Below are 11,603 nucleotides of genomic sequence, written 5' to 3'. Positions count from 1 at the left end.
AATTAGATCTTCGCCCCCATTTATCGGAGCATAGTTAAAACGCTAACCTTGCATGGCATTTGGCCTTTCTTGGCATAGAAGCATAATGTAGCCTTGATTCATTCTGGCGCCATCATGTGGTACAAAAACGATATTGGACGACCCAGAAAACCAGGTAAAATAATGGCCGAAATGCTAACTGTATAGTTGGCCAAAAAGCAGTTGCAGTGCACATCACAATCACTCAAAAGTCCACAAAGTCGTGAAGGCATGACAAAGCCGCTTCCCCTTCAGAATGTCCGACAGCACCATTGAGAGCATCTTAACAGTCTGCATCCCCACTTGGTATGGCAACTGCTTGGCATCCAACCACAAGTGTAGTACATCCAAGAGCTCTAGACCAGGCAGTGTCAGAGGAAGGACCCCCAAAATCATGTACCAGAGTGACCAGTCTCACACAGCAAGCCTGGAACCAACAGGACCCTAAAACAGCTTCTACCACCCCATGACTGCTAATTAGTAACCGGATTATCTGAATTGACCAGTCACAGCTGCTACTGTTTATTAGCAATCCTGTTGCCTAGTTACTTCATCCCTACCTATATGTAGATATCTACCTTCATTACCTTGTACCCCTGCACAGCAACTCAGTACTGGTACCCCATGTATAGTCAAGTTACTCCTTGTGGATTTATCGTGTCATTATTTTTCTATTCATTCAATTGCTCAGCATTATTGGAAAGGGCCAGTAAAATAAGCATTTCACTGTTTACAAAGCACACGATAAGAATTAGACTGAGACCAAAGGCAATTCAAATTGAAAGGAGAACAATTTATTTAAAAAAAAAAAAAAAAAGTACAATGTCAAAAAGCAGGTCTTGAAAAAAAATGCAAAAGGCTCGCAAAATAATTAGAGCAAGTGGATAAAAAGAAACTGTACAATGCAATCGTTTTAAACTAGCCAACGCAGACACTACCGCCTTTTCGGGAAAATGGTTCCTCTTCCCATCCCTCCACCACGACCCCGTCCTCTTGCAGCCACTGCAGAAAAAAATACAATTAGTCAAAGATGCACAGAAGTTAGCAGCTAGTTGCATTTAAAACATGTTTTTTATCCTTAGTTGAGCGCAAATTATCATATTGCCTCATTCGCCATAGGTGCATGTAGAAGCAGCAGCACTCACCCTGAGCTTTGAGAATGGCCGCCTTCCCCCTTCCTGCTCCAGAGCCCTGGTTCTTATTTTTCATGCTCTTTAACATAGGGGCGTTTTTTAACATGTCCGGTAGGATCAGGAAGCGAATCTTGCTGCCCCGAATATAGACCTGCTCCAATTGGGCTACACGGCCATCCCGATGCGTCACAGTGATATTGGACATCTGAAAGGAAGCGATATACACTTACAACACAACTCCTAAAAAAACGGGACAAACACAACCCTCCTATACAGATGAGCTCACAAATATCCCCTAAAACAAGGCCATTTGTCTGAACGCTAAAGGCAATCAGAAGACCTACCTGGCAGTTCATGTTGTCCTCAGCCTCAATGAGCTTGCCCCTGTACACTTCACCAGTGTTGGTCTCACAGGTCACAATGTGGCCCTCTGCTTCATGCAGAACTTTGATGGGCACGCCAATGGACATATTTGCAAGGGTCCTGTAGAAACAGAGACAAGGTATAGACTCATTGTCTGCAGAAATCAATTGGCACCCATCACAATACAAAAGGTATAAGCATTTGGTTTGAGTAAAATGGAAAGGATTAGCCTACCATACACATATAATACAGTTGAAGTCAGAAGTTTACATACACCTTAGCCAAAAACATTTAAACTCAGTTTCACAATTCCTGACATTTAATCACAGTAAAAATTCCCTGTCTTTAAGTCAGTTAGGATCACCACTTTATTTTAAGAATGTGAAATGTCAGAACAATTGTAAAGAGAATTATTTATTTAAACTTTTATTTCTTTCATCACATTCCCAGTGGGTCAGAAGTTCACATACACTCAATTGGTATTTGGTAGCATTGCCTTTAAATTGTTTAACTTGGGTCAAACGTTTTGGGTGGCCTTCCACAATAAGTTGGCTGAATTTTGGCCCATTCCTCCTGACAGAGCTGGTGTAACTGAGGCAGGTTTGTCGGCCTCCTGACAGAGCTGGTGTAACTGAGGCAGGTTTGTAGGCCTCCTGACAGAACTGGTGTAACTGAGGCAGGTTTGTCGGCCTCCTGACAGAACTGGTGGAACTGAGGCAGGTTTGTAGGCCTCCTGACAGAACTGGTGGAACTGAGGCAGGTTTGTAGGCCTCCTGACAGAACTGGTGTAACTGAGGCAGGTTTGTAGGCCTCCTGACAGAACTGGTGGAACTGAGGCAGGTTTGTAGGCCTCCTGACAGAACTGGTGTAACTGAGTCAGGTTTGTAGGCCTCCTGACAGAGCTGGTGTAACTGAGTCAGGTTTGTAGGCCTCCTGACAGAGCTGGCGTAACTGAGGCAGGTTTGTAGGCCTCCTGACAGAGCTGGCGTAACTGAGGCAGGTTTGTAGGCCTCCTGACAGAACTGGTGTAACTGAGGCAGGTTTGTAGGCCTCCTGACAGAACTGGTGTAACTGAGGCAGGTTTGTCGGCCTCCTGACAGAGCTGGTGTAACTGAGTCAGGTTTGTAGGCCTCCTGACAGAGCTGGTGTAACTGAGTCAGGTTTGTAGGCCTCCTGACAGAGCTGGTGTAACTGAGTCAGGTTTGTAGGCCTCCTGACAGAGCTGGTGTAACTGAGTCAGGTTTGTAGGCCTCCTTGCTCGCTCACGCTTTTTCAGTTCTGCCCACAAATAATCTATTTTGTGAAGTGCACCAGACCCTCCTACAGCAAAGCACCCCCACAACATGATGCTGCCACCCCCGTGATTCACGTTTGGGATGGTGTTCTTCACTATGCAAGCCTCCCCCTTTTTCCTCCAAACATAACGATGGTCATTATGGCCAAACAGTTATATTTGTGTTTCATCAGACCAGAGGACATTTCTCCAAAAAGTACAATCTTTGACCCCATGTGCAGTTGCAAACCATAGTCTTTTTTTAGTGGTGGTTTTGGAGCAGTGGGCGTCTTCCATGCTGAGCAGGATGTCGCTATAGGACTAATTTTACTGTGGATATTGATACTTTTGTACCTGTTTCCTCCAGCATCTTCACACGGTCCTTTGCTGTTGTTCTGGGATTGATTTGCACTTCTCGCACCAAAGTACATTCATCTCTAGGAGACAGAAGGAGTCTCCTTCCTGAGTGGTATGACGGCTGCGTGGTCCCATGGTGTTTATACTTGCGTACTATTGTTTTTTTTTCTGAGAAGCTTCTAAAGCCATTATATAATTTTCTGGAATTTTCCAAGTTGTTTAAAGGCACAGTCAACTTAGTGTATGTAAACCTCTGACCCACTGGAATTGTGATACAGTGAATTATGAGTGAAATAATCTGTCTGTAAACTATTGTTGGAAAAATGACTTGTGTCATGAACAAAGTAGATGTCCTAACAGACTTGACAAAACTAGAGTTTGTTAACAAGACATTTGTGGAGTTGGTTGAAAAACTAGTTTTAATGACTCCAACCTAAGTGCGTAAACTTCCGACTTCAACTGTATATAAAGTGCTTGATCTGCTCTACCCCTGGTTGTGCTGAGCCAGAGTCCTTCGGTTTGCCCTGCCTCACCCACTGCTCTGCCTTACCCCTGGTTGTGCTGAGCCAGAGTCCTTCGGTTTGCCCCGTCTCACCTACTGCTCTGCCTTACCCCTGGTTGTGCTGAGCCAGAGTCCTTCGGTTTGCCCCGTCTCACCTACTGCTCTGCCTTACCCCTGGTTGTGCTGAGCCAGAGTCCTTCGGTTTGCCCTGCCTCACCTACTGCTCTGCCTTACCCCTGGTTGTGCTGAGCCAGAGTCCTTCGGTTTGCCCTGCCTCACCTACTGCTCTGCCTTACCCCTGGTTGTGCTGAGCCAGAGTCCTTCGGTTTGCCCTGCCTCACCTACTGCTCTGCCTTACCCCTGGTTGTGCTGAGCCAGAGTCCTTCGGTTTGCCCTGTCTCACCTACTGCTCTGCCTTACCCCTGGTTGTGCTGAGCCAGAGTCCTTCGGTTTGCCCTGCCTCACCTACTCTGCAGTTCTTTGCAATTGTATTGGCACCTGGCCTGGCTTACAATTACTGTGGCAATGGTATTCAATTTCCCATAGGCCTAGTTATTTAGTCCTACATGTTGGAGCTCAAAGCCTACAATTTTCACTGTACCCTGAAATCACACCTGCACATGTAGCTCAGTTGGTAGAGCATGGCGCTTGTAACGCCAGGGTAGTGGGTTCGATTCCAGGGACCCATACGTAGAATGTATGCACACATGACTGTAAGTTGCTTTGGATAAAAGCGTCTGCTAAATGGCATATATTATTATTATTATTACAACACTGAATCTGAGCATGGCCTTATGTTTTGGCCTACATTGTAAACAAAGTAACACCTTTTAACACAAATAGAAGGGATTTTCAGTAACAATGTTGATAGTTAATTTCAGAACCAGGTAAATAAAAATAGGACTTTAAAAACAGTCAAAAGTAGTTACTTGTAGGCTCCCGAGTGGCGCAGCTGTCTAAGGCACTGCGTCTCAGTGCTAGAATAATCACTACAGTCCCTGGTTCGATCCCGGGCTGTATCACAACCGGCCGTGATCGGGAGTCCATAGGTGGCGGTGCACAATTAGCCAAGCCTGGTCCGAGTTAGTGGAGTATTTAGCCGGGGTAGGCGGTCATTGTCAAATAATAATAATGTGTTCTTTTTAACTGACTTGCCTAGTTAAAAAAAAAAAACACTAATATGTGGGTCCAGCATGCTGGAAAGGGTGGGTGTGTCAGCCTCGCTGATAGTAAAAGTAATCTAGCAACTAACACAACAGGTAACTAACTACCTACATTAACTACTGCAATCATTCAACATTGGTATTTGGTTTACCTTTCAACGGGAACGAAGTTGTTCTTTCTTGAGTTCCGTATTCTGTATTTCAAGTTTACCCAACGTGCGATGAATGAATGAACGAGCGGCGAGAATACTTGTGCGTTTTCCGACTACCCAGAATGCAACTTGAGTAAGGAAGAAGAAAAAAAGTGCTTCCGGTTAAAACATGAAGTGATGCCTCATGGGACTTGTTGTCTTTCTCGACATACCCCACATCTTTCAATACAGATGGCCCTACTGTAAAACAAAACCATTTTTTTACGTGTTTAGATTAACTTGAAAGTACTACTTAAGCAGTTTTTTGGGGGTATCTGAACTTTACTTAACTGTTATATTTTGATTACTTTTACTGCCCTACATTCCTAAATAATTTCTCCTGACACCTGAAAGTACATCTTACATTTTGAATGCTTTGCAGGACAGGAAAATAGTCTCACACACTTATCAAGAGAACATCCCTAATCATCCCTGCTGCCTCTGATCTGGCGGACTCACTAAGCACATGCTTTGTTTGTAAATAATATCTTAGTGTTGGAGCGTGCACCTTGCTATCAGTAAATTAAAAAACTAGAAAATCAGGCTGTCTGGTTTGCTTAATTTAATATAAGACATTTTTAATTATTTATACTTTTACTTTTGATACTTACCTCGACTTTCACTTTTGCTCATTTCCCTTGTTTCTCAGTCTAATTGACAATGACAGCTACAACATTTGTTTCGCGCTTCCTTCAAAGCGCCTCAGTGCATGTTTGGTCAGTTTCACAGCTGGTGTGATAAACATTGCCATGACCCTGGCTGCCACTGGATGAAGTAATGCAGGCAACTGTCATTTATTCTAAGCCTCTCAATGCTCCTGCCTGTTCCCAGTATTGGTCTACTACAGCACTGATTAATCTAGTGGTGGAAAAAGTACCCAATCGTTATAAGACACTCAGTAAAATGCTACTTGAGTAAAAATCTAAAATTATTTGCTTTTAAATATAAATATACATATACATTGCGATACATAAGTATCACAAGTAAATGTAACTGCTCAAATATCCTTCTGTAGCTCAGTTGGTAGAGCATGGCGCTTGTAACGCCAGGGTAGTGGGTTCGATTCCCGGGACCACCCATACGTAGCATGTATGCACACATGACTGTAAGTCGCTTTGGATAAAAGCGTCTGCTAAATGGCATATATTATTATTATATACTTAAAGACATGCTCCGTTAATTTGGCAACTAAGAAAGTATTTGGGCTGGATGTGTCAACACATGCATAATCTATGAGCAGAATTACAATTTTACCTCAATTAACCACGAAATCCCTAGTTTGAAAGCAACTGTTTTCTTGAAGCTGTGCTGTGCAATTTTACTACATTTCCCAACACATGGGCCAGCCCCCTAGCAATTCGAGTTCTAGCCAATGAGCTTCAGCCCTTCGCATTTGAGTGACAGCTAGAAAGAGGCCTGCCCAGCGTTATCCAATGAGGTTGCCGGGTGGGCCCAATGACTCATTGGACAGAACAGAGCTAGAGAGCAATGATGTGGTGCATATATCTGCACATATGTGATGTAGTTAGACGTTTCCGTAGACCACTTTTGGCTTGTGAGTGCTACTTTCAGAACTAGTTTCAGTTCTCTATGTCTGACAAGTAGTATGGCGCTGCGGCTCTGAGTATTGTTTCTTCATCCTACTGTATGTAATGTTTAATCAGTGAATTGTTTTGATGGGGTTTTTTTTCACTGCTCAGAGAAATTAGTCATTGAAGTTGTTAGATTCATGTCCCATCCTACATCCTGATATAACCAGGTTCTGGCCACTAGATGGTGCTGTTCTAGGTGATTTCTTTTTTTAAAGAGACATTGGTTTCTAGTTTCTAGTTTCTAGTTTCTAGTTTATTAATATAACCCACTGTTCCCTGGTTGGCCGTCATTGTAAATAAAACAAGTTCTTAACTGACTTGCCTAGTTAAATAACGGTTAAATAAAAATGTTTAAAAAGTGACAGCTTACTGACCTTCGGAAAGTTTTCAGACACCTTGAGTTTTTCCACATTTTCTTACATTATAGCCTTTTTCTAAAATAGATTAAATAAAACAATTTCCTCATCAATCTACACACAAAGCAAAAACAGGTTTTTAGAAATTTTTGCAAATGTATTAAAAACAAAAAACTGAAATACCTTATTTACATAAGTATTCAGACACTTTGCTATGAGACTTGAAATTGAGCTCCAGTGCAGCCTGTTTCCTTTGATCATCCTTGAGATGTTTCTACAACTTGATTGGTGTCCACCTGTGGCACTTTCAATTGATTGAAATTGAAACAAGATTCTCTGGTCTGATGAAACGAAGATTGAACTCTTTGGCCTGAATGCCAAGCGTCACGTCTGTAGGAAACCTGGCACCATCTTTACGGTGAAACAGGGTGGTGGCAGCAACATACTGTGGGGTGTTTGTCAGCGGCAGGGACTGGAAGACCAGTCAAGATAAAGGGAAAGATGAACAGAGCAAAGTACAGAGATCTTTGATGAAAACCTGCTCCGTGACCTCAGACTGGGGCGAAGGTTCCAACAGGACAACGACCCTAAGCACACAGCCAAGACAACGCAGGAGTGGCTTCGGGACAAGTCTCTGAATGTCCTTGAGTGGCCCAGCCAGAGCCCGGACTTGAACCTGATCGAACATCTCTGGAGAGACCTGAAAATAGCCGTGCAGCAACGCTCCCCATCCAACCTGACAGAGCTTGAGAGGATCTGCAGAGAAGAATGGGAGAAACTCCCAAAATACAGATGTGCCAAGTTTGTATCGTCATACCCAAGAAAACTTGAAGGCTGTAATCGCTGCCAAAGGTGCTTCAACAGAGTACTGAGTAAAGGGTCTGAATGTTTTATTATTTTTTATTTTAAAAAAGTTTTTGCTTTGAGTTCAATTTCGAGTCTCATAACAAAGGGTTTTTGCTTTGTCGTTATGGGGAATTGTGTGTAGATTAATGACGGGGAAAACAACTATTTAATACGTACTATTTAAATGTGGAAAAAGCCAAGAAGTCTGAATACTTTCCGAAGGTGCTGTATGTTGCATGGGACCGGCTCTGCTCTATAAGCTTCAGACCAAAACCCATGCCTGGGACCGGCCCTGCTCTATAAGCTTCAGACCAAAACCCATGCCTGGGACCGGCCCTGCTCTATAAGCTTCAGACCGAAACCCATGCATGGGACCGGCCCTGCTCTATAAGCTTCAGACCGAAACCCATGCATGGGACAGGCCCTGCTCTATAAGCTTCAGACCGAAACCCATGCATGGGACCGGCCCTGCTCTATAAGCTTCAGACCGAAACCCATGCATGGGACCGGCCCTGCTCTATAAGCTTCAGACCGAAACCCATGCATGGGACCGGCCCTGCTCTATAAGCTTCAGACCGAAACCCATGCCTGGGACCGGCCCTGCTCTATAAGCTTCAGACCGAAACCCATGCCTGGGACCGGCCCTGCTCTATAAGCTTCAGACCGAAACCCATGCCTGGGACCGGCCCTGCTCTATAAGCTTCAGACCGAAACCCATGCCTGGGACCGGCCCTGCTCTATAAGCTTCAGACCGAAACCCATGCCTGGGACCGGCCCTGCTCTATAAGCTTCAGACCGAAACCCATGCCTGGGACCGGCCCTGCTCTATAAGCTTCAGACCGAAACCCATGCCTGGGACCGGCCCTGCTCTATAAGCTTCAGACCGAAACCCATGCCTGGGACCGGCCCTGCTCTATAAGCTTCAGACCAAAACCCATGCCTGGGACCGGCCCTGCTCTATAAGCTTCAGACCAAAACCCATGCCTGGGACCGGCCCTGCTCTATAAGCTTCAGACCAAAACCCATGCCTGGGACCGGCCCTGCTCTATAAGCTTCAGACCAAAACCCATGCATGGGACCGGCCCTGCTCTATAAGCTTCAGACCAAAACCCATGCCTGGGACCGGCCCTGCTCTATAAGCTTCAGACCGAAACCCATGCATGGGACCGGCCCTGCTCTATAAGCTTCAGACCGAAACCCATGCATGGGACCGGCCCTGCTCTATAAGCTTCAGACCGAAACCCATGCATGGGACCGGCCCTGCTCTATAAGCTTCAGAACGAAACCCATGCCTGGGACCGGCCCTGCTCTATAAGCTTCAGACCGAAACCCATGCCTGGGACCGGCCCTGCTCTATAAGCTTCAGACCGAAACCCATGCCTGGGACCGGCCCTGCTCTATAAGCTTCAGACCGAAACCCATGCCTGGGACCGGCCCTGCTCTATAAGCTTCAGACCAAAACCCATGCCTGGGACCGGCCCTGCTCTATAAGCTTCAGACCAAAACCCATGCCTGGGACCGGCCCTGCTCTATAAGCTTCAGACCAAAACCCATGCCTGGGACCGGCCCTGCTCTATAAGCTTCAGACCAAAACCCATGCCTGGGACCGGCCCTGCTCTATAAGCTTCAGACCAAAACCCATGCCTGGGACCGGCCCTGCTCTATAAGCTTCAGACCAAAACCCATGCCTGGGACCGGCCCTGCTCTATAAGCTTCAGACCAAAACCCATGCCTGGGACCGGCCCTGCTCTATAAGCTTCAGACCAAAACCCATGCATGGGACCGGCCCTGCTCTATAAGCTTCAGACCAAAACCCATGCCTGGGACCGGCCCTGCTCTATAAGCTTCAGACCAAAACCCATGCCTGGGACCGGCCCTGCTCTATAAGCTTCAGACCAAAACCCATGCATGGGACCGGCCCTGCTCTATAAGCTTCAGACCAAAACCCAATTCAAGCTTCAAATAAACCTGCCAGAGACCTTGATCTACACATCTCTCCATCCATCTGTTACCTTAAACGCACACTTATTTAGTTTGTGCCAATAACCTAGAGACGTGAATCTGAGGGTATATCGGGGTAGGTTCCTTGTTCCTGTCAATCATTGGCTTATTGGTGAAATCAGCAGTCAGGCAATATCTTCTTTAAGTAAATCAATCAAACCTTTATTGGTGCAATTGCAGACAGAAGTTGACAACGGAAACACAGCACGTGTGTTTCAGAGTCATTTCTGCAAAATAAAACAGGTCAAAGTTGCTTACTTATTTATTTATTTATTCTTTATGTATATTTTTTCTCCAAAATCAAATCAAATCCAAATATTTTTTTGTCAAAGTTGCTTTACGTTGCTTTAATATACTTTCAGTCAACCCCTAGAGATGTAACTGCCTACCTCAACACATTCTACTCATGAGACCAAGCCCCTGCATATACAGATATACAAACTTGCAGGAGAAAACAATACTCCAGTGTTTTGTAAGGGCTCAGCAGTAATTTCCATTCACGTGTGGCCTACAGTGGTATGTCTGACTTGTCTCTTATCTATTTACTCCCCTGCAGGGGTCTGTGTCTATGTGTCTCTTTTAGCCTTGGGGCGCTTTCTCACAGACACCCAGTTTTGACTGCAATAACTCACACATCTGCTCAGACTGTTTCTATAAGAGGCAGAGACAAGAAAAGAACTGTTGAACAGTATTAAACTTTATAATGCATATGATGCTAATCTGTGGTCCAGGACCCTATACATGTAGTGGTGAAGGGTCTTATAGCCCTTCCCCTTCTATTAATACAGCATAAGCATAATCAATTATTATACTGCATCAATCATTTGGTGCAGCCCCTATCATGACCCCAAGGTGACCCCCATCAGGTAAGTGTCCCCTCTTTCCTATTTGCAGTATGTGACCGTATGTGTGGCGAGAACGCTACAGAGACACATGTAAGGGTTTGTAATGGCATGTTTACAAACCAATAACCTTAGTGATGATCAGGTAGGCTAATTGTGTGTATAATCTATGAATGCACCCATCAGACAAATGTTGTATACTATTGCCAGGCTGTCTGTGTGTTACATTTACGACATGACTCGCTGTCAACGTAACCCACTTGAATGAGCCATTGTTTTCTTGAAGGACAAGCCGCCACCTGAAACGTTTCGTTCTTTTACCAAGCTATGGTTGATTATGTCATTCAGAAGGAAAAAGACATACCACAGTGATTCACTAGGGATTTTATGATGGTTACCGAAATCCCTGTAAGTTATAGAGCTCATTTTCATATTTCCTTTATCTCGTGTTTATCATAGTAACACACCACAAAGCCTTTTTAAGAGCCATTTGCTAATGTACCCTTTACATTTTAATTCACTGCATAATGTTATGATAGATGCTCAATAAATGCTTTTTTTTTTTAAACTAAGCTGAGAGCACTTATGGAGAGAACTCTTCCTCCACATCACACGATTGCGCTGGGGAGCAAACACTGCTTAATGTAGGTCTTTCACACAGTGGAGGAGCTTTTTAATGAGGGAAAGGAAGGTATAATGGCACAATAAAAGACATCAAATGCACCTTTATTTTATTTCCATTGCATCAGTGACTGGCGTCAGCAAGTACTCAGTAAACACAGTCACACCAGTTGGTGAGCGTGTGTGTGTGTGTGTGTGTGTATGTGTGTGTGTGTGTGTGTGTGTGTGCGTGTGTGTGTGTATGTGCGTGTGTGTGTGTGTGTGTGTGTGTGTGTGTGTGTGTGTGTGTGTGTGTGTGTGTGTGTGTGTGTGTGTGTGTGTGTGTGTGTGTGTGTGTGTGTGTGT

The 11,603-nt window shown here is 44.7% G+C and overlaps 1 protein-coding gene across 1 annotated transcript; it reads right to left on the bottom strand.

The window, feature by feature from the left end:
* Nucleotides 1-790: 790 nt before the first annotated feature.
* LOC124007438 (small nuclear ribonucleoprotein Sm D3-like) lies at nucleotides 791-5,090 on the bottom strand. The gene is made up of 4 exons (XM_046317997.1): nucleotides 4,962-5,090; nucleotides 1,496-1,634; nucleotides 1,164-1,356; nucleotides 791-1,020 (listed from the first exon to the last, which is right to left on the bottom strand). The coding sequence occupies exons 2-4, from the start codon at nucleotides 1,619-1,621 to the stop codon at nucleotides 953-955; spliced, it is 387 nt and encodes a 128-aa protein (XP_046173953.1). The 5' UTR covers nucleotides 1,622-1,634; nucleotides 4,962-5,090; the 3' UTR covers nucleotides 791-952.
* Nucleotides 5,091-11,603: the final 6,513 nt, after the last annotated feature.

This window comes from Oncorhynchus gorbuscha, linkage group LG20 (genome assembly GCF_021184085.1).
Source record: "Oncorhynchus gorbuscha isolate QuinsamMale2020 ecotype Even-year linkage group LG20, OgorEven_v1.0, whole genome shotgun sequence".
Classification (NCBI taxonomy): Eukaryota; Metazoa; Chordata; class Actinopteri; order Salmoniformes; family Salmonidae; genus Oncorhynchus; species Oncorhynchus gorbuscha.
This window is presented reverse-complemented; position numbering and strand designations above follow the sequence as displayed.

What these genes read in the sequence shown, in the direction of transcription:
- LOC124007438 (XM_046317997.1), bottom strand. Translation starts at nt 1,621, where the DNA reads ATGTCCATTGGCGTGCCCATCAAAGTTCTGCATGAAGCAGAGGGCCAC. An exon ending in AGGACAACATGAACTGCCAG is followed by an intron (nt 1,357 to 1,495) that starts GTAGGTCTTCTG and finishes GCTTCCTTTCAG; the next exon opens with ATGTCCAATATCACTGTGAC. An exon ending in GGCCATTCTCAAAGCTCAGG is followed by an intron (nt 1,021 to 1,163) that starts GTGAGTGCTGCT and finishes TTTTTTCTGCAG; the next exon opens with TGGCTGCAAGAGGACGGGGT.